The following is a 23,057-nucleotide window of genomic DNA, read 5'->3' as shown; positions in this document are numbered from 1 at the left end:
GTGACAGGATCGGTCCAAGTCAGCATGGATTTATGAAAGGGAAATCATGCTTGACAAATCTTCTAGAATTTTTTGAGGATGTAACTGGTAGAGTGGGCAATGGAGAACCAATGGATGTGGTGTATTTGCACTCTCAAAAGGCTTTTGACAAGGTCCCACACAAGAGATTGGTGTGCAAAATTAAAGCACGGGTCCTTTTCAGAATGGCAGGCAGTGACTAGTGGGGTGCCGCAGGGCTCAGTGCTGGGACCCCAGCTATTTATAATATACATCAATGATTTAGATGAAGGAATTGAGTGTAATATCTCCAAGTTTGCAGATGACACTAAGCTGGGTGGCAGTTTGAGCTGTGAGGAGGATGCTAAGATGCTGCAGGGTGACTTGGACAGGTTAGGTGAGTGGGCAAATGCATGGCAGATGCAGTATAATGTGGATAAATGTGAGGTTATCCACTTTGGTGGCAAAAAGACGAAGCAGAATATTATCTGAATGGCGGCAAATTAGGAAAAGGGAAGGTGCAACGAGACCTGGGTGTCATGGTACATCAGTCATTGAAAGTTGGCATGCAGGTACAGCAGGCGATGAAGAAGGCAAATGGTATGTTGGCCTTTATAGCTAGGGGATTTGAGTATAGAAACATAGAAAATAGGTGCAGGAGTAGGCCATTCGGCCCTTCTAGCCTGCACCGCCATTCAATGAGTTCATGGCTGAACATTCAACTTCAGTACCCCATTCCTGCTTTCTCGCCATACCCCTTGATCCCCCTAGTAGTAAGGACCTCATCTAACTCCTTTTTGAATATATTTAGTGAATTGGCCTCAACAACTTTCTGTGGTAGAGAATTCCACAGGTTCACCACTCTCTGGGTGAAGAAGTTCCTCCGCATCTCGGTCCTAAATGGCTTACCCCTTATCCTTAGACTGTGACCTCTGGTTCTGGACTTCCCCAACATTGGGAACATTCTTCCTGCATCTAACCTGTCTAACCCTGTCAGAATTTTAAATGTTTCTATGAGGACCCCTCTCATTCTTCTGAACTCCAGTGAATACAAGCCCAGTTGATCCAGTCTTTCTTGATAGGTCAGTCCCGCCATCCTGGGAATCAGTCTGGTGAACCTTCGCTGCACTCCCTCAATAGCAAGAATGTCCTTCCTCAGGTTAGGAGACCAAAACTGTACACAATACTCCAGGTGTGGCCTCACCAATGCCCTGTACAACTGTAGCAACACCTCCCTGCCCCTGTACTCAAATCCCCTTGCTATGAAGGCCAACATGCCATTTGCTTTCTTAACCGCCTGCTGCACCTGCATGCCAACCTTCAATGACTGATGTACCATGACACCCAGGTCTCTTTGCACCTCCCCTTTTCCTAATCTGTCACCATTCAGATAATAGTCTGTCTCTCTGTTTTTACCACCAAAGAGGATAACCTCACATTTATCCACATTATACTTCATCTGCCATGCATTTGCCCACTCACCTAACCTATCCAAGTCGCTCTGCAGCCTCACAGCATCCTCCTCGCAGCTCACACTGCCACCCAACTTAGTGTCATCCGCAAATTTGGAGATACTACATTTAATCCCCTCATCTAACTCATTAATGTACAGTGTAAACAGCTGGGGCCCCAGCACAGAACCTTGCGGTACCCCACTAGTCACTGCCTGCCATTCTGAAAAGTACCCATTTACTCCTACTCTTTGCTTCCTGTCTGACAACCAGTTCTCAATCCATGTCAGTACACTACCCCCAATCCCATGTGCTCTAACTTTGCACATCAATCTCTTGTGTGGGACCTTGTCGAACGCCTTCTGAAAGTCCAAATATACCACATCAACTGGTTCTCCCTTATCCACTCTATTGGAAACATCCTCAAAAAATTCCAGAAGATTTGTCAAGCATGATTTCCCTTTCACAAATCCATGCTGACTTGGACCTATCATGTCACCTCTTTCCAAATGCACTGCTATGACATCCTTAATAATTGATTCCATCATTTTACCCACTACCGATGTCAGGCTGACCGGTCTATAATTCCCTGTTTTCTCTCTCCCTCCTTTTTTAAAAAGTGGGGTTACATTGGCTACCCTCCACTCCATAGGAACTGATCCAGAGTCAATGGAATGTTGGAAAATGACTGTCAACGCATCCACTATTTCCAAGGCCACCTCCTTAAGTACTCTGGGATGCAGTCCATCAGGCCCTGGGGATTTATCGGCCTTCAATCCCATCAATTTCCCCAACACAATTTCCCGGCTAATAAGGATTTCCCTCAGTTCCTCCTCCTTACTAGACCCCCCGACCCCTTTTATAACCGGAAGGTTGTTCGTGTCCTCCTTCGTGAATACCGAACCAAAGTACTTGTTCAATTGGTCCGCCATTTCTTTGTTCCCCGTTATGACTTCCCCTGATTCTGACTGCAGGGGACCTACGTTTGTCTTTACTAACCTTTTTCTCTTTACATATCTGTAGAAACGTTTGCAATCCGTCTTAATGTTCCCTGCAAGCTTCTTCTCATACTCCATTTTCCCTGCCCTAATCAAACCCTTTGTCCTCCTCTGCTGAGTTCTAAATTTCTCCCAGTCCCCAGGTTCGCTGCTATTTCTGGCCAATTTGTATGCCACTTCCTTGGCTTTAATACTATCCCTGATTTCCCTTGATAGCCACGGTTGAGCCACCTTCCCTTTTTTATTTTTATGCCAGACAGGAATGTACAATTGTTGTAGTTCATCCATGCGGTCTCTAAATGTCTGCCATTGCCCATCCACAGTCAACCCCTTAAGTATCATTCGCCAATCCATCCCAGCCAATTCACGCCTCATACCTTCAAAGTTAGCCTTCTTTAAGTTCTGGACCATGGTCTCTGAATTAACTGTTTCATTCTCCATCCCAATGCAGAATTCCACCATATTATGGTCACTCTTCCCCAAGGAGTATAGAAGCAGGGAGGTCTTACTGCAGTTGTACAGGGCCTTGGTGAGGCCTCACCTGGAATATTGTGTTCAGTTTTGGTCTCCTAATCTGAGGAAGGACATTCTTGCTTTTGAGGGAGTGCAGTGAAGGTTCACCAGACTGATTCCCGGGATGGCAGGACTGACATATGAGGAGAGACTGGGTCGACTGGGCCTGTATTCACTGGAGTTTAGAAGGATGAGAGGGGATCTCAAAGAAACATATAAAATTCTGACGGGACTGGACAGGTTAGATGCAGGAAGAATGTTCCCGATGTTAGGGAAGTCCAGAACCAGGGGACACAGTCTAAGGATAAGGGATAAGCCATTTAGGACTGAGATGAGGAGAAACTTCTTCACTCAGAGAGTTGTTAACCTGTGGAATTCTCTACTGCAGAGAGTTGTTGATGCCAGTTCATTGGATATATTCAAGAGGGAGTTAGATATGGCTCTTACGATTAAAGGGATCAAGGGGTATGGAGAGAAAGCGGGAAAGGGGTACTGAGGTGAATGATCAGCCATGATCTTATTGAATAGTGGTGGAGGCTCGAGGGGCCAAATGGCCTACTCCTGCATCTATTTTCTATGTTTCATATCTCCAGCTTTTCATTCTCCAAAGTCCTGAAATATCTCTGCCATATAGCTCCTTGTGTTCTCACCCATCACTCCCTCCCACTTCATTGCTTCAAGACTGCCCTGAATCAGTCACCAGTAACATTCTTTGTGACTGTGACCATAATGAACTATCCCTTCTTGTGCTTTTCCTACAGTCACCTGCAGGTGTTGTAGAATATTTCACATTCTCTTAAGTGACCATTTAACCATTGATAATTAGATCGTAGCCGCCTTTTAAATGCAGGCCACATCCGGTTCAAATCCAAGGATTGTTCAGCTGAGGAAGACTCAGATAGCCTTCCAGCCTACAGGTTGCTGCACCTCCACTGCCATCATCGTGCATTCCTACTAACATGTGCTCTGTGATTCAACCAGTGCACCTTCCTCAAACCCCCAGAGTGCTTCTTACAGATGGAATAAGTGACACATATTGCTGTGAGCTACTGAATTAATTATATGGTACAGGAGCATTCTTGGGGAGTACCTTTAACATATGTTGAGGCTGAAAGACATTCCATCAAACACTATTTATGTAACTAGTCACTCAATTCAAAGTTACTTAATTCAATGAATCTGATAATTCAATTTTTAGCTCCACATTTCCACTTTACTTTGTTATTTTGGATTGTTTAGTTAAAATTATTATATAGTTCATTTTTCGTGCAAAGATTGCTTGAAATATTGAGAGTAGACTATATAAGCTACGGCCTAGAAAAATCCTCTGGCGGGAATTCTACAAAACTGCAGCAGAGTGGGCCCACTTATAGCTTTATAACTGACCCCAGTATGTTTTTTGAGGGCTTTTGGTCATATTTCTGCCAATGCCAGGAAGCCTACGAGAGGTGGGAGGAGGAGGAATATTGTGTTGCAAGCCTTGCGTGCCTTCAGCAGTGGAACCTGGTTAACTCCTTTCTGGGCTGCTGAAGAAGGAAATAAGTTTTTATAATTGGTGTATTGGCAAAGTCCAGTCATTTGCTTGGTTTAAAATTAAATCCTCTACCCCCAAAGCAATTTTGGACATGAGGAACTCATCATTCTGTGGGTATTCAACATTGCTATTGTGTTTATGACAGAATATATAGAATGTGATGTTTTCCCACCATTAACATGTAATTTCAATATGGCCTCCCAGTTTGGGCAGGCATATTCAATATCCACTGTCATTTGCGAAGGTTGCAGAGGGAAACCAATGAAAAGGCTTGCCACCTGACTTCCTATGCTCACCCACTGTTCTATTACCTGAAACCTTGATGTGCAGATTTGATTTTCTGTGCTGCCTTGGTCTGCAAGTTAGTGAAGTAAGTGTTGAGATGTTGGAAGTTTGAAGAGGACATATCGTGACACCCAGTGAAAAAAATGAATGAAATGACTGGGCAAATAAACCTATCCAGAAATGATGCTTTAGTTCCACTACTTGAACTAGTTTGACATAAATTCCAATTTTAGTGAAGTGAGAGTGAATAGAATGAAATTCTATTGTCTGCTCACAGCACTTTATTTGAGGTCAGTCACAATCTTTGAATCACAATCTTTGAATCACACCTACACATATACACAGGATCTGGATATCATAATGATATGTGGATTATGAGACAATTCTGAATCAAAGTTCCATCGGCTCCATTGTAACTGTTTTTGATGAAGTTATGTGAAACCAAACCAGTATAAGAAGCATAGTGCAATATAAATTATAAACCTGTATCAACAACAGTACCCACAGAAATCAGGAGGAACTTTTACTTTCTGTAAAATAAAACCATCACATTTTTCCACTTGTCTAAATTCTCATTAGCTAATTTTTATTTATTATTCATTCCTGGGATGTGGGCATCAACGGCAAGGCCAGCATTTATTACCCATCTTGTTAAAATAGCACTAGACCATATACTTTGGGGTCCTGGTCATTCCTAACGCTTAGATGGGAAGATAAAGATTGGGAACTAACGTGTTTCTCTGTCAACACAAATGTCGTGAATGGAGAGTAATAGCTCTGTAAAATAATTATTTCTGCAAGGAATTTCATGTCACCTTACCAATGAAAATCTGTCACACAAGCAGCCATAATTTTGTTTATGCTGCACATTAAGCCTCAATCAGGGCTTTAGCCCAGCGCCAGTATGATCTTGTTGAACCCATTATGCATCGTCTGCATTGGCAGACATTCAAAGGCTTCAAGATATTTTCTGATTAGAGTCTCCCGAAGTCTTTAAAATAAAAGAGAGGAGATGAACAAGACACATCAAGTAAGAAGTGGTTTCCTATACCTTATTATTGAAGCTAGGTGTTTAAACCATTTCAAACCATGATCTGTTTTTTTAAATTTATGTAACCTTTCTCTCACTGCCAATCCTTTATCCTTGTTAGTTACGATTCTACCCCCCACCCCACCCTGCCATTCTAGACATTTCCTGAATCCACAAGGGCATTGAGTCCACAATCAGTGCTGCTCTTTCAGCTTGCTATGAGATGTACTTCTCTTTAAGGACTTTCCCTTAAGTTGCCTTTGCCCTTTTCTGCAGCAGCACAACTGAGAGTGGGAGCTGTAGCTTGGGACCACACCTGCGCCCCACAATTTTGTTGTGTTCACATTAGCACTCCAGCATGCTGAACCATGCTGTTTATTCTTACTTCAATAAAATATTTCAACAAAGTTTAAAAAAAAATGTTTAAGAAAACTTGTGCATATCCAAGCAGTTATCAAGCTATGCAAATAATCAACTTGGTCTAATGTCACACAAATCACATCTAAAAATTTATAATCAAATCAAATATGTATAAAATTGTAATTCATTTAATTAAGCAATTTGGATTTTGAGAGCTATAAAAATATTTCGCATACATTGGTTGGAAAATTGCAAGTTATCTAATCAAGGCTTATTTGAACACTGATGGAGCATGTTTAACTAATACTATTTACTATGAGAATTATTTCATTCCATATAACTGGAGAAAGTGCTTTTCCCCGCAATTTCCATTTTGCCACATGTCCATTTTACCACATAAATAGTAATCAGTTGAGAGTTTTGGACTTCGCATGTTTAACTATATCCAAATTAATAAATTTGATTGAAATAATTTACAATAATTATTAGTCAAATCTCATGGGATTCTACATGGGCAGGTAAGGCTAGAAGGTGAGAGATAATTGAACAGATGTGGCGGAGCAGGGAGAGGCAAGGAAGTGGAACTGGAGCTGGGGGGCGGGGGTAAAGAAGAAGTGGGGGCAGGCAGTGAGCAAGGAACCTCATAGCTAAGATTCTCCATTCCAGGCAGCATCCTAGTGAATCTCCTCTACACCCTCTCTAGAGCAATCATGTCTTTCCTATAATACGGCGACCAGAACTGCACGCAGTACTCCAGCTGTGGCCTAACCAAAGTATTATACAATTTAAGCCTAACCTCCCTGCTCTTATATTCCATATCTCGGCCAATAAAGGCAAGCATTCCATATGCCTTCTTAACCACCTTATCTGCCTGGCCTGCTACTTTCAGGGATCTGTGGACAAGCACTCCAAGGTCCCTTTGTTTATCTACACTATTAAGTGACCTACCGCTTAATGTGTATACCCTTTCCTTATTAGCCCTCCCAAAGTACATTACCTTACACTTCTCTGAATTAAATTCCATTTGCCACTGCTCTGCCCACCTGACCAGTAGATTGATATTCTCCTGCAGCCCATGACTTTCCTCTTCATTATCAACCACACAGCCAATTTTAGTGTCATCTGCAAACTTCTTAATCATACTCCCTATATTCAAATCTTAATTGTTGATATATACCACAAAAAGCAAGGGACCCAGTACTGAGCCCTGCAGAACCTCACTGGAAACATCCTTCTCGTCACAAAAACATTCATCAACCATTACCCTTTTGCTTCCTACCTCTAAGCTAAGCTTGATTTATGGAAAATCTGACAAAAAAGTAGTGGTTTTCTGTAAACCAACCCAGCTTGCTGTGTTCCCATTACACTAGAATTATGGAGTATCTTAAACATTTTAAAAATAATTCTAAAATTGTACATGGCAGTACTTTTGGAGTGAGTTGAAGCCCCACTCCAGAATTTGAGCACATCATCCAGGCTTTTCAGTGCAGTATTAAGTACTGCATTGTCAGAGATGCTGACTTTCTGATCAGTTGTTATACTAAAGTTCCAGCTCCCTATTCAGGTATATGGAAAAGATCCCATGGCACTGTTTGAAGAAGAGCAGGCCAACATTTATCCCTCAATCTTCATCAGCAAAAACTAATTAATTTAATTCGCTGCCATGTTTGCCTACATAACAGTCGATTTCAAAAGTAATTAATTGGCTGTGAAACACTTTGAGACATCCTGAGGTCATGAAAGGCACTGTATAAATGCCTAATCTTAATTTATATTTGGATTCACTTATCCAACCCCTTTTGGATACTCATTCCCAGAAAAAGCTATTCAATCATCAGTGAGCAGCACCCATTCCTGATCTTATGACAGAAGCAAGGTCATTGATGAACCAGCATAAGATGGATAGGCCACAGACGCTGTCCTGAGCAGCTCCCGCAGCAGTGGCTTAGGGCTGTAATGATTGGCCTCTGGTAATTACGTCCGAGTGTCAGCTGTGTCTCAATGAGCAGCACACCTGCCTCTGAAGGTTGTGGGTTCAAATCCCACCCAAGGACTTGAGCATATAAATTTAGGTTCACACTCCAGTGCAGTGCTGAGGGAGTGCTGCACTGTCGGAGGTGCCATCTTTCAGATTAGATGTTAAACCGAGGCCCTGTCTCCTCTCTCAGGTGAATGTAAAAGATCCCCTGACACTATTTCGAAGAAGAGCAGGATTGTTATCTCTGGTGACCTGGCCAATATTTATCCCTCAATCAACATAACAAAAACAGATTATCTGGTCATTATCACATTGCTGTTTGTGGGAGCTTGCTGTGCACAAATTGGCTGCCACGTTTCCCACATTACAACAGTGACTGCATTTCAAAATTACTTTATTGGCTGTAAAGCACTTTGAAACATCTAGTGGTTGTGAAAGGCGCTATGTAAATGCAAGTCTTTTTGTGATTCTGCTACTGGGGATTTTCTCTTTAACTCCCACAGCTTTGCTAGGGCTCATTGGAGCAATATTCAGTCAAATACTGCTTTGATGTCAAGGGCAGTTATTCTCGCATCTCCATATGCATTCAGCTTTTGTGCCATGTCTGGATCAATGATGTGGTAAGGTCCAGAGCAAAGTAGTCTGAAAGAACCCAAATTGAGCATCGGTGAACAGGCTATTGTTGGATGCGTATTGCTTGATGGCCATATTGATGATTGCTGATGTTTGGGAGGAGGCTGATGGGGTGGCAACTGATTGTTCTAGATTTGTCCTCCTTTTTGTACATTGCATATATATGGGCAATTTTCCATTGTTGGGTAAATAATAGTGTCAATGGTGTACTGGATAGGCTTGACGAAAGAGGGTGGCTAGATCAGGTGTACCAATCTTCAGCACTACAGCTGGGATGTTGTCAAGCCCATAGCCTTCACTCTGTCCAGTGTACCCTATTTTCTTAGTCATGCAGAGTGGATCAAATTGGATGGATAGTGGCATCTATGATGGTGGGGACCTCCAGAGGAGGCTGAATAGGATCATCCATTTGGCATTTTTGCCTGTAGATGAAAGAAAAGTTGCTTGGAAAACCCTTTCAACCTTGTCTCTTACACGTGCTGAGCTCTGATGTGGTTGAGGATAAGGATGATCATGGAGTCTTCTGCTCCTGTTATTTGCCTGATTATCCACCATCTTTTTCAACTAAATGTGGTAGGGCCATCCAGCCTTGCTTTGATTTGTTGGTTATGGAACCATTTAGTTCTATAGCCATCTGCTTTTGGTGTTGAGCTTGCAGGTAGCCCTCTGTTGTAGCTTTGCTAGGTTGCTACCTCATTCTAGCACACCCTTCAACACTCCCCATTGAACCAGGGTTCATCTCTCAGCTTGATGGTGATGTGAAGGTCATGTCCAACCATAAGGTTACAGATTGAGATGGGTACAATTCTGCTGTTAATGCCCCTTCATAGATGCCCGCGTTTGGTGTACTAACTGGACAGGATTGAAAAATAAACATATCTGGTTATGTGATTTTTTTTTTTTGTCAGGAGAGATAGAATAGGTAAGAAAGGAGGTGTGACAATATTGGTAAATGATGGAATGGATGCAGTATAGAGGCCTGAAAAAAGAGGATAAAGTCATTATGGTTAGAGATCAAAAATTAAAAAGCAATTTTTATGTTAGGTTTGTACCACAGTCCCTTAACTGTTGGTGGAAAATGGAGGGGGACATCTGTGGACAGATCAGGGAAATTAGTAGGAATAACCAAATTATAGTCCTGGATAAAAAAGGAGACAAAAACAAAAGACAGAAAAGAGATGAGTAAAAGTGGAGGGCAGAGAAACCAAAGGCAAGAAACAAAAAGGGCCACTGAATATAAAAGGGCTGCAGGAGGGGTAAAAACTAAAAATCATGGTTTAAAAACTAGGATGAAAACACTCTACCTAAATGTACGCAGCATTAGAAATAAAGTAAATGAGTTGACGGCACAAATCATTACAAATGAGTATGATTTGGTGGCCATTACAGAGACATGGTTGCAAGGTGGCCAGGACTGGGAATTAAACGTACAGGGGTATCTGACGATTCGGAAAGATAGGCAGGAAGGGAAGGGAGGTGGGGTAGCTCTGTTAATAAGGGATGATATCAGGGCAGTTGTGAGGGATGATATTGGCTCCAATGAACAAAATGTTGAATCATTGTGGGTGGAGATTAGAGATAGTAAGGGGAAAAAGTCACTGGTCGGCGTAGTTTACAGGCCCCCAAATAATAACTTCATGGTGGGGCGGGCAATAATCAAGGGAATAATGGAGGCATGTGAAAAAGGAACGGCAGTAGTTATGGGGGATTTTAACCTACATATCGATTGGTCAAATCAAATCGCAGGGGGTAGCCTGGAGGAGGAATTCATAGAATGCATACGGGATTGTTTCTTAGAACAGTATGTAACAGAGCCTACAAGGGAGCAAGCCATTTTGGATCTGGTCCTGTGTAACGAGACAGGAAAAATAAACGATCTTCTCGTAAAAGATCCTCTCGGAATGAGTGATCACAATATGGTTGAATTTGTAATACAGATTGAGGATGAGGAAGTTGTGTCAGAAACGAGCGTACTATGCTTAAACAAAGGGGACTACAGTGGGATGAGGGCAGAGTTGGCTAAAGTAGACTGGAAACAAGGACTAAACGGTGGCACAATTGAGGAACAGTGGAGGACTTTTAAGGAGCTCTTTCATAATGCGCAACAAAAATATATTCCAGTGAAAAAGAAGGGCGGCAAGAGAAGAGATAACCAGCCGTGGATAACCAAGGAAATAAAGGAAAGTATCAAATCAAAGACCAATGCGTATAAGGTGGCCAAGGTTAGTGGGAAACTAGAGGATTGGGAAGATTTTAAGCAACAGCAAAGAATGACTAAGAAAGCAATAAAGAAAGGGAAGATAGATTACGAAGGTAAACTTGCGCAAAACATAAAAACAGATAGTAAAAGCTTTTACAGATATATAAAATGGAAAAGAGTGACTAAAGTAAATGTTGGTCCCTTAGAAGATGAAAAGGGGGATTTAATAATGGGAAATGTGGAAATGGCTGAGACCTTAAACAATTATTTTGCTTCCATCTTCACAGTGGAAGACACAAAACCATGCCAAAAATTGCTGGTCATAGGAATGTGGGAAGGGAGGACCTTGAGATGATCACTATCACTAGGGAGGTAATGCTGGACAGACTAATGGGACTGAAGGTAGACAAGTCCCCTGGTCCTGATGAAATTCATCCCAGGGTATTAAAAGAGATGGCGGAAGTTATAGCAGATGCATTTGTTATAATCTACCAAAATTCTCTGGACTCTGGGGAGGTACCAGCGGATTGGAGAGCAGCTAATGTAATGCCTCTGTTTAAAAAAGGGGGCAGGCAAAAGGCAGGTAACTATAGGCCGGTTAGTTTAACATCTGTAGTGGGGAAAATGCTTGAAACTATCATTAAGCAAGAAATAGCGGGACATCTGGATAGGAATAGTGCAATCAAGCAGACGCAGCATGGATTCATGAAAGGGAAATCATGTTTAACTAACTTATTGGAATTCTTTGAGGATATAACGAGTATGGTGGATAGAGGTGTACCGATGGATGTGGTGTATTTAGATTTCCAAAAGGCATTCGATAAGGTGCCACACAAAAGGTTACTGCAGAAGATAAAGGTACGCGGAGTCAGAGGAAATGTATTAGCATGGATAGAGATTTGGCTGGCGAACAGAAAGCAGAGAGTCGGGATAAACGGGTCCTTTATGGAAATCAGTGGTTAGTGGTGTGCCACAGGGATCAGTGCTGGGACCACAACTGTTTACAATATACATAGATGACCTAGAGGAGGGGACAGAGTGTAGTGCAACAAAATTTGAAGATGACACTAAGATTAGTGGGAAAGCGGGTTGTGTAGAGGACTCAGAGAGGCTGCAAGGAGATTTGGCGAATGGGCTAAGGTTTGGCAGATGGAATACAATGTCGGAAAGTGTGAGGTCATCCACCTTGGGGGAAAAAAAACAGTAAAAGGGAATATTATTTGAATGGGGAGAAATTACAACATGCTGTGGTGCAGAGGGACCTGGGGGTCCTTGTGCATGAATCCCAAAAGGTTAGTTTGCAGGTGCAGCAGGTAATCAGGAAGGCAAATGGAATGTTGGCCTTCATTGCGAAAGGGATGGAGTACAAAAGCAGGGAGGTGTTGCTGGAAATGTATAAGATATTGGTAAGGCCGCACCTGGAGTACTGCGTGCAGTTTTGGTCACCTTACTTAAGGAAGGATATACTAGCTTTGGAAGGGGTACAGAGACGATTCACTCGGCTGATTTGAGAAATGAGGGGGTTACCTTATGATGATAGATTGAGTAGACTGGGTCTTTACTCCCTGGAGTTCAGAAGGATGAGGGGTGATCTTATAGAAACATTTAAAATCATGAAAGGGATAGACAAGATAGAGGCAGAGAGGTTGTTTCCATTGGTGGGGGAGACTCGAACTAGGGGGCACAGCCTCAAAATACGGAGGAGCCAATTTAAAACCGAGTTGAGAAAGAATTTCTTCTCCCAGAGGGTTATGAATCTGTGGAATTCTCTGCCCAAGGAAGCAGTTGAGGCTAGCTCATTGAATGTTTTCAAGTCAAAGATAGATAGATTTTTAAGCAATAAGGGAATTAAGGGTTACGGGGAGAGGGCGGGTAAGTGGAGCTGAATCCAAGACCAGATCAGCCATGATCTTATTGAATGGCGGAGCAGGCTCGAGGGGCTAGATGGCCTACTCCTGTTCCTAATTCTTATGTTCTTATGTTATGATATTTTAGTTAGCCATTTGTTGCTTGGGACAGGGAGGGAGTAAATGGAGTAAAGAAAATTGAATTCCTAAAAGGCCTGCAGTATTCCTTCCTCAAGCAGTATGTTTGTATATATATGCAGAACTACCTCAAGCAATACATTGGATAGATGGTTTCGATGTCCATCACTGGATCTGGCTGGAGCACAAGTGCCATCAGTCATCACTATCTTCTGCCAAGGCCGCTTCAAGATCATCCAGAGAGCAAATATAACAACCAGCTTCTTTTCTCCTTAAACCCCTCAACTGTCACCTCTAACAACACGTGAGGAGCTCGTAGACCTCTTTCTCACTAAGTTTGAGACTATCTGTTCAGTTGCCTGTGCTCCTTGCCCTTGCTCACCAAGCCAAACTGTTCCTCAAACTCTCTTCTGCCCTAGCCCAGATATTTATCTTCTAACTCTCCTCATGCAATCTCTCACCTCATTAACCTGCTAGCCACCAGACCTTTCATCCTGGCCTCCATGCTAGCTGACATTGTAAATGGTGCCCTCTCCTCATGTACTGTGTTCCTCCCTTTCAAAACTGCATCTTTTTGAAACTATAATATTGCAGTCATTGTGTACTTGATGGCTGCCATCATTCTATTCAGGAACTTAACTCATAATAACAATGTTTTTTCAATGTGCAATGACTACCAATTTTTTTCCAAATTTTACTTCGTGAAGTTTTGTCATTTTATATACTCATCTACTTACTGTCATGGAATTCCTAAACAAAATGCATTTCCTGTTTATTTCTGCACGACTTACAGCATTTGATATTGTAATGCAACCCATTTAATGTCCTAATTTTTCAAGGTTAAAGTAACTTGGCTAAGTGCAACTAAACCAAATTTATATGCTAATATATGAGAACTATTCCCCAGGTATTCAAGGCATGATTGGCACTGTAATTGATTGTGTGATTTCATCATGAATATGCCAGAATATGATAAGCCCTCAACTTTAAATTAAGCTTGTAATCACTGTTGATTGTAATCAGCTGTTGTACCTTATTTTCTGCAGCGATTTGTGCTTCATCTTCTGATGCTCTTTTTTCATTTTTTTATATTTCATTTCTAATTCTGTTTGTACTTTTATTTTTATGAGCACAGGCTGATACTAATAAACAATATACAGCTACCTTCTCTAAGCTTCTTGAAGCTGCAGACTGCCAGTTCTTAATAAACTTTCAGCAGAACACCTACATGCTTGAATGTTTTGATTTTGCAGGATATTCACAAACTTCAGTACTGCAGCAATGCAATACTGCAAGTCTGAAGAATACTGTGCTGAGATAACACAAATAAAGGTGCAGAACTATCAATTTAACTGAATACCCAAATTAACTGTTCATGTGGTGATAACCTAGATATATAGAATCAGGTGCCATTCACTAAACTTCGATCTTCAGTGATGCTTTGCATGGATTTGAATTGCAGGAGCTGCATCCTTGAGGTGTTGACCCATGTCCATATTAGCACCGCATTAGTATTTGCCACATTTCTAACAACCTGGTTCTTCTTTCCTTAATGCCCACATGACAGCAAGGTGGGACATATCGTCAACCATCCTAGGAGAGTGTATTGCATCCCTGGGTAAGTTTCCAGGATCAGATAAACACCATCATTATCAGGAGGTTGAAGGTTAATAGACATTCAAAGATGGATTTTCCCCTTGAGCTCAATAAACTCATGAGTCCAGTGCTGTTGGAAGTCCTGTTCTGTCTGAATCTCAAATGCCTTTTGTTGAGCATCATTGGTTTCTGGTAGTCTGTGCTGATCTGACATGGTGTTATGCCTTTCCCTGTATGCTCTGCTTTGGGCCTCACCACCTTTGCTTGGTGTCTAATATAGACCCTTTACTTGGGTATCCAACTTTTTAATTTAGTCAGATCTATTGCCCAATTTGTAGCCTTCTTCTTGGACACCAGAGGTCAGCGCAGCGAAAGAGAAAGTTCTATTGTTAAAACTCATAAATGTAGATTTCCTGTTTTGAAACTGTATATTGTTTTATTACCGTTCTGTTGTTCTGATTTACTACCTTTTATGTTCTGTGTATCTGTATAGTGTGCATGATATCAGGGTTATTATTTAAAATTACTGTTTAATCATTGAAGATTCTTTTCCTGAATGTGGTAACAGTAGAAGAAATTTTGATTTAATCAAAGCCATTGTAACTTAGTTTGAAATCTTTGTAGACTCGCCATTTGGTGATTATTCTCTATCTACTAATAACTCTGTTGCACTGTAGATATTTCTGAAATGGTTAGAGACAAACTAAACTGAAGAAAAAAGCACACGGGGGGCAGGGAGGGGTTGGCAGGCAATCAGTATGATTAGAAATAAGAGCAAATGCAAAAAGAAGCTCCGATCAGGATAAGGAAAGCAAGGAAGCAGTATGAGGGGAGAATTTTTTTAAAATAGTAAAACGAACAGTGAATATTTCTACAAATGATTATTTCAACAGCTGGCACGGACAAGATGGGCCGAATTATTCTATGATTCTACATATATCAGTAAGAAGAGAACTGTTAAGTATGAGGTGGGACCTCTGAGAGGAAAGGGGAGGATTGTCAGTTAGTAGATGATAAATAGAAACTGGATGAACACCAGCAAGGACTGGCTGTGTTAAACGGCCTTTTTCCCTGTTGCAATTTCTGTGTTATTTTGTGTTTAGTGAATAGGATCTTGACAGTATTCTGCAATCTAAACTATATTTCTGAAAATCTCAAAGGCAATTCTCTATCAGTACTCCTCTCAAGTCAATTAAAAATGATCTTGATTAATATTTTTGACCATCTATCCCTCTTTTTGTTTAAAAACTGCTGAAGACATAATCAGAGGAACTGACAGAAATTTTGATGTCTAAACATGTACAAGAGTAGAATTACCATAAACCACTGAAGTGACAAGCTGGCTGTCGTACCTCGGGTTGATGGTTGTTTTTGTAGAATCTTTAACTTGGCTCCCTTCCACTGTCAGGCTTTTTAACTCTGCCAGATTTACACAGAGTTAGTGCAAACTGTTTAATCAAAACTGTTATGGAAATCACCAGAATTAAAACTTTAAAGAATCATGATTCTAATTTTTTAAGCTGTTTATATAATTTTTAATTATCAGTGAATGGAAACTGTTCTGTAAAAAAATCAGTTAATTTTTTCACTTTTTTAGCAAAGCCACGTTAGAGCTACATATTTCAACCTCAATAAATTTTAGATTGTGTAATTTTAAATGGGTGAAATTGGGTATTAGTTATTAAAAATATTTTTAATATGTCATGTCAAAATGTATACCTATAAGATACATGGAATTTAGTTGTGTTAATTTGCTCAATACTTCCTCTTATGTAAATTTCTAAAAATATATTTCCATGTGTAAATGAGCTGAAAGTAATTGTTTGAAATGCCAATGAATAAGAAAAGTTAACTGTGTTCATTTCAAGTCTTGCATAAAGTTCTGAAAGCCACTGGTAGCAGTACTTAATCATAGCTTTATTCTTCTTGTAACACCTCTGTTACATAGTGCTTCTCTGCTCCAAGGAGAACAGTCCAAACATTTCCAACCTCACCTCATAACTGCAGTCCTTCATCCCTGGTAACGTCCTAGTAAACCTGCTCTGTACCCTTTCTACGTCCTTTACATCTTTCCGGAAGTGTGGTGCCCAGAATTATCCACAATACACCAGCTGAGGCCTAACCAGTCATTTATAAAGTCTTAGCACGATCTCTTTGCTTTTTATAAACCCAAGTAACTCCTGTGCTTTTTAAGTACCTTATCAACTTGCCCTCCCTCAGTCTTAGATGGCTTACCCCTTATCCTGAGATTATGCCCCCTAGTTCTAGACACTCCAACCAGGGGAAACAGCCTCTCAGGATCTAGCCTGTCAATCCCCCTCAGAATCTTATATGTTTCAATGACATCACCTCTCATTCTTCTAACCTCCAGAATGTATAGGCCCAATCTACTCAATCCTATTAGGACATCCCTCTCATCCCAGGAATCAATCATGTGAACCTTCAGATAAGAAGACTAAATCTGTGCACAGTACTCCAGGTGTGGTCTCACCAAAGTCCTGTATAATTGTAGCAAGACTTCCTTACTCTTGTACTCCAACCCCCTTGCAATAAAGGTTAACATGCTATTTGCCTTCCAGATTGCTTGCTGTACCTGCATGGTAACTTTCTGTGATTCGTATAGAGGATGCCTAAATCTCTCTCAACACCAACATTTAATAGTTTCTCACTATTTAAAAAGTATTCTCTCTTTTTATTCTTCCTACTAAAGTGAATAACCTCACATTTCCCCACATTATACTCCATCTGCCACCTATTGCCGTCACTTTGCAGGCTCTTTATGTCCTCCTCACAGCTTACTTTCCCACAAAGCTTTGTATCGTCAGCAAACTTGGATATATTACATTTGGTCCCTTCATCCAACATAAATTATAAATAGATGAGGCCCAAGCACTGATCCTTGCAGCATTCCTCTAGTTACACCTGCCAAATTCAAAATTTCCTATTTATCCCTACTCTCTGTTTTCTGTCCATTAACCAATTCTCTATCCGTGTTAATATATTACCCCCAATCCTATGAGACCTAGGGGCCAAAATAGCCCCCTTTTTCAGGCCAGTTACCATCTCGAAGCGGTAAGGCCTAATCGACCAGGGGTAGATGGAAGATGCGACCCATCCACAATTGCCCCAGGGCCAGGAGCAACCGAAACAGGTTTCTGATGCGCCCCGACTTTCTTCCCCGCCTGACATTCCGACCTCTTGTCGGCCGAGCGCTGACCCTCTTCCGCCCCTCGCGAGCATGGATGGCACCAGTCGATGCCTCTGACAGCTTCGCGAGGCAGGAAGCTGCCAGTGGCTGGACGGTTCGGCCATCCTTGAAGGGGAGGCTTGAAGAGCTGGCCTGGCCGAAACTACCCCTGGTGGCCCAGTAGGCGCCACGGAGACTTCACAGCATCCCTCCCCTTTAACTGACATGGTCAGCATTGCGGTGGACATTGCCCTGCTCCCGACCCGAAACCGCCTCAAACAGCGCCCCAAAACACTGGGAGGCGGTGTCACAGTTAAAGAGCTGTATTTCCCGCCTCTTCCTCCCCCGCCCGCCCCACCACAGGGTGGTAATAATTCAAATAAGTTGAATTCTCTGCCCGAAATGGCGCGGATGGCAATTTCACCCCCCCCCCCCCCTCCAATCTTGTTTAACTACCTGTTGTGTGGCAACTTATTGAATGCCTTATCCACTGGCTTCCCTTTATCTACCATGCTAGTTACCATGTCAAACATCATTTCCTTTCATAAAACCATGTTGACTATGCCTAATCATCATATGATTTTCTAAGTGCTACCACTTCCTTAATAATGGATTCCAGCATTTTCCCGACAACCGATGTCAGGCTAACTGGCCTGGTAGTTCCCTGTTTTCTCTGTCCCTCCTTTTTTGAATAGCGGGGTTACATTTGCTACATTCCAATCCGCTGGGACTGTTCTAGAATCTAGACAATTTTGGACGATCACAACCAATGCATCCACTATTTGTACAGCCACCTCTTTTAGAACCCTAGGATGTAGGCCATCAGGTCCAGGGGATTTGTCAGCTTTTAGTCTCATTAGTTTCTCAAGTACTTTTTCTCTACTGATATTAATTACTTTAAGTGTCTCGCTCTCATTAGCCCCTTGGTTCACCACTATTTTTGGTATGCTTTTTGTGTCTTCTACTGTGAAGACAGATACAAAATATTTGTTTGAAGTCTCTGCTATTTCTTATTCCCCATTATAATTTATCCTGTCTCAACCTCCAAGGGACCAACGCTTACTTTTGCTACTCTCTTCCTTTTTGCAAACTTGTAGAAGGTCTAAAAATCTGTTTTTATATTTCTTGCTACTTTACTCTCATTCCATTTGCTCCCTTTTGTTAAATTTGTGGTCATCCTTTGCTGGTTTCTAAAGTTCTTCCAATCCTCAACTTACTAGTTTTCTTCGTAACACTACAAGCCTCTTTTAATCTAATACTTCTTATATATACTTCTTTAATTAGCCATGGATGGATCACGTTTCCCGTGGAGTTTTTAAATTCTCAATGGAATGTATATTCATTGAGAATTTTGGATTATTTCTTTAAATGTTTGCCACTGCTTAGCTACTGTCATACCTTTTAATCTAATTTCCCAATCTATCTTAGTCAACTCGCCCCTCGTACCTATGTAATTGGCCTTATGTAAGTTTAAGACTCTAGTTTTGTTCTTGAGTATATCACTCTCAAACTCAATGTGAAATTCTATAATATTATGATCACTCTTCCTCTGAGAATTCTTTACTATGAAGTATTAATTAACCCTGTCTCATTACACAATACAAGATCTGAAATAGCCTTTTCCCTAGTTGGTTCCACGACATATTGTTCTAAGAAACTGTCTCCAATGCATTCCATGAACTCGTCCTTCAGATTACTGTTGCCAATGTGATTTGCCCAGTCTATATGAAGATTGAAGTCCCGCATAATCATTGCACGGCCTTTGTTAAAAGCTCCTATTATTTCTTGATTAATACTTTGTCCAATGGTTTAGCTACTGTTTGGGCAGCTATAAACTACTTCCAGCAGTGTTTTCTTCCCCTTGTTATTTCTTATCTCTATCTATACTGATTCTACTTTCTAATCTTTCGAGCCAAGATCTTTTCTTACTACTGTCCTTATGTCATCCTTTATTATCAGGGCTATCCACCCCCCGCCCCCCTTTTCCATTTTGCCTGTCTTTTCAAAACTTCAAGTACCCTGGAATATTTAGTTCCCAGCCTTGGTCACCATTGCAACCATGTCTCTATAATGGCTATTGGATCAAAGTCATGTATCTCTATTTGTGCTAATTTGTCTGTCTTGTTATAAATTTTTGTGCATTCAGATGAAGAGCCTTTCATTTTAACTTTTTACCATTATTCCCTGCTTTCACCTAATTCACTGATGCACTGTTACCATTAAACTCTCTGTCCCTTCCTGTCACACTCTGCTTGTATTTACCCAAGCCGCTACATTGCTCCATTTCCTTGACTTTTCTCTTTAGATTTCTAAATTTCCTCTCACCTGACCCCTCCCCCACCCTTTGTTTATTGAAGTCCATCTGCCATGCTTCTGCCCATTTCACCATCCTGTCTGTCATCCTGCCTTTAACTATCCTCATCATTATCTATTACTTTGTCAGGTTTTGTATCATCTGTAAACTTTAATACTGCTCCCTACACCTGAGTCTAAATCGTTTATGAAAATTGCAAACAGTAATGGACCAAAAACTGACCTTTGGGGAACACCACTGTAAACCACCTCCCAGTCTGAATAACATACATCCATCACCACGCTTTGCTTTCTGTCACTGATCCAATGTTATATCCATATCGCTTTTTAATTCCATGGGCTTCCATCTTAATAAGCCTTCTATGTGGCACTTTATCGAATGCCTTCCAAAACTCCATATACACATCTACTGCACTATCTTGATCACCCACCTCTGCTATCTCATCAAAGTTAAATGTTTTTCAGATTAATTGTGTGTGAAATTGGACATGGACGGAACTGCAAGACAGGCAGATTCACATTTGCCAACCATTGTACGACACACCCGATGTTCAGTTCTATTGAAGTCAATGGAACTGAATATTGGGCAGAGCATATAACAGATAAACAATGTGATAACGCCCAATTTGCCTCCCCACCCATTTCATTTCACCCCATGATCTGGTAGGTGACTGTTGTAGCCATTGATGAGAATCATCTTACTCTTCACAAATTTTATCACACGTGAATTTTGTTGTATTTGTGAAAGAACTACATAAATTTAAAGCCAGATTTGTGGGATGAAGGGCAATTTGAATGACCAGTCAATTAGTCGGGGGTTAGGGGTCTTGCAGGTATAATGCTCACATATAAAACTGTATTGACAGAGGTTTGGCAACATGGTGCCTGCTCATCCTGAGGGTTAGTTGGAGACTGATCTCTGGTATGGGAATGCACTTCAAAAACAAAAATATATAAATAGGTCTTGAAGATTAGAATGAATAGCGACGCTCTTTAAAACCCTAATTTCTTCTGGTACTCTCTACAGCCTTAACTTGTTATTTTATTGCAGGCTCATTGTGGTCATTAACAGGAGCAGTGTTGTATGCTGTCTACATAGTCATGATTAAAAGAAAAGTTGACCGAGAAGACAAACTTGACATACCCATGTTTTTTGGTAAGGTTGGCAGTCACACGGTGTACTGTATAATTCTCTTGACTAATAAAACCAGCTATGGTTGCCTATTTCTGACATAACTACAGTTTACTCTTGTAAGGTTTTGTTATAGTACTGCACCATTTGTGGTTAGATATGTCCATGTTTATAACTATATTCAGATTAAAAGAATGGGAACCTTAAAACTTGTGGACTTCTGAGAGGGTTGAACAAGCTGTTTTTGTAATTCAAAGTTATGTTATTTAAAATATATGGAGCTATTCATGTGATCTCAATTTGCTAATGCTAGACCTACCAACATTCTCTAATTTCAATAATAAATTGCATTTCTGAGCAATCATACATGCACTGTCATCTGCATGAGCTGACACATTGATAACCGTACCATAGTCTTTCAAATGATTGAGAATATGCAATATAGATGTGCACATGATTGTATGGAAATCCCAGGTCTATCATTAGAATTGGTGTGCATTTTGAAATCTTTAAACTTTTCAAATCCCAAATGTGGTATGTAATGCAAAATTCCATTTAGTCCAATCTACTCTACAATTACATTATATGCAATAAGAAACATTCATATCGAAGTCGTTTCAGTTTATTTTCAATAGTTTAATTATGTATTAAAATATTACATGTATAATTGCAGAGGTGATTAAGTGAAATAGATTGATATACTATTTGCTGCATTAATTGTTACCTCAAAGAGTACTGTCAACCAATGTTCCCGTTCATTTTTTTTAAGTATGCAGCCCCTTTAAGGGGCTGCGTGGCCCATTCAAAGCCAGCGAGTTGGCTGTGTAGGAGGTCCAGAGTGCCACGCAGCCGCGCAGCTTAATGGAAACATTGCTGTCAACAGGATTTAGTACTCCTACTCCCTGGGCCACAGCTGAGGTATCTTGTCAAGTGATTTTACAAATATGAAGTGCAGCTTGTAAAAGATGTTAAGATTTAGCGCAGTCAATAATAACCTAGCCTGGTCACTAATGAACTTTATGTTCAGTTTCCCGTTTGGATGGAAAACAACCTTTGGAACCAGTTTTCAGTTAGACAGGGTGCAATTTGGGGAGGGCAAAAGAGGAAAGGTTTTAGATTTTTGACATGGAATATGATGATTTAAATAAACAGGATAATTTAGAAATTTAGAGTCAATGCAGAAGAACTAAAAGCTAGGAAAACTGGTAACATTCAAAGGGTTGTAAACAATTAAATGAATGGTCCAAATGAACTACAGATGGATTTCAATGTGGATTTACCTAATAATTATGCATATTTGAGCAGGAAACACTAACAAAGGTAAAAAAAGAGAAGATTTGGGTGTGATTATTGATTTATTATTGAATGTAGTCAGTATAAATCAAGAATGCTAATCAAATACTGAGATACATCTAAAGGCATTTGATTAGGGAAATAAGAGCCTTGATTAAACAATTAGTTATTTTAATGCAATTCTGATCCATTGAAAATGAATGAGTTAATACCGGTATTAAAATAACACCAATTGGAAAATCTAGGTTTATGTATGCGAATTTTATATCATCATCATAGGCAGTCCCTCAAAATCGAGGATGACTTGCTTCCACTCTCAAAGTGAGTTCTCAGGTGACTATACAGTCCAATATGGGAATTACAGTCTCTGTCACAAGTGGGACAGACAGTCGTTGAAGAAAAGGGTGGGTGGGGAGCCTGGTTTGCTGCACGCTCCTTCCACTGCCTGTGCTTGTTTTCTGCATGCTCTCGGCAATGAGACTCGAGGTGCTCAGCACCCTCCCGGATGCTCTTCCTCCACTTAGGGCGGTCTTTGGCCAGGGATTCCCAGGTGCCGATGGGGATGTTGCACT

General features: G+C 40.9%; 1 protein-coding gene across 14 annotated transcripts in view; it reads left to right on the top strand.

The window, feature by feature from the left end:
- LOC139259755 (solute carrier family 35 member F5-like) overlaps positions 1-23,057 on the top strand; it is a 205,733-nt gene that overhangs the window by 139,677 nt on the left and 42,999 nt on the right. For 11 of the 14 annotated variants that reach the window (XM_070875446.1, XM_070875453.1, XM_070875452.1 and 8 more), the window contains 2 exons: positions 14,532-14,582; positions 21,112-21,216. In XM_070875446.1, the coding sequence (XP_070731547.1) occupies positions 14,532-14,582; positions 21,112-21,216 (156 nt within the window). The remainder of the gene's footprint in view (positions 1-14,531; positions 14,583-21,111; positions 21,217-23,057) is intronic. The other 3 variants (XM_070875455.1, XM_070875454.1, XM_070875451.1) reach the window with 1 other exon arrangement.

This window comes from Pristiophorus japonicus, chromosome 3 (assembly GCF_044704955.1).
Source record: "Pristiophorus japonicus isolate sPriJap1 chromosome 3, sPriJap1.hap1, whole genome shotgun sequence".
In the NCBI taxonomy this organism is placed as follows: domain Eukaryota; kingdom Metazoa; phylum Chordata; class Chondrichthyes; family Pristiophoridae; genus Pristiophorus; species Pristiophorus japonicus.
Note: the sequence above shows the minus strand (reverse complement) of the source record. Positions and strands in the feature narration are given on the sequence as shown.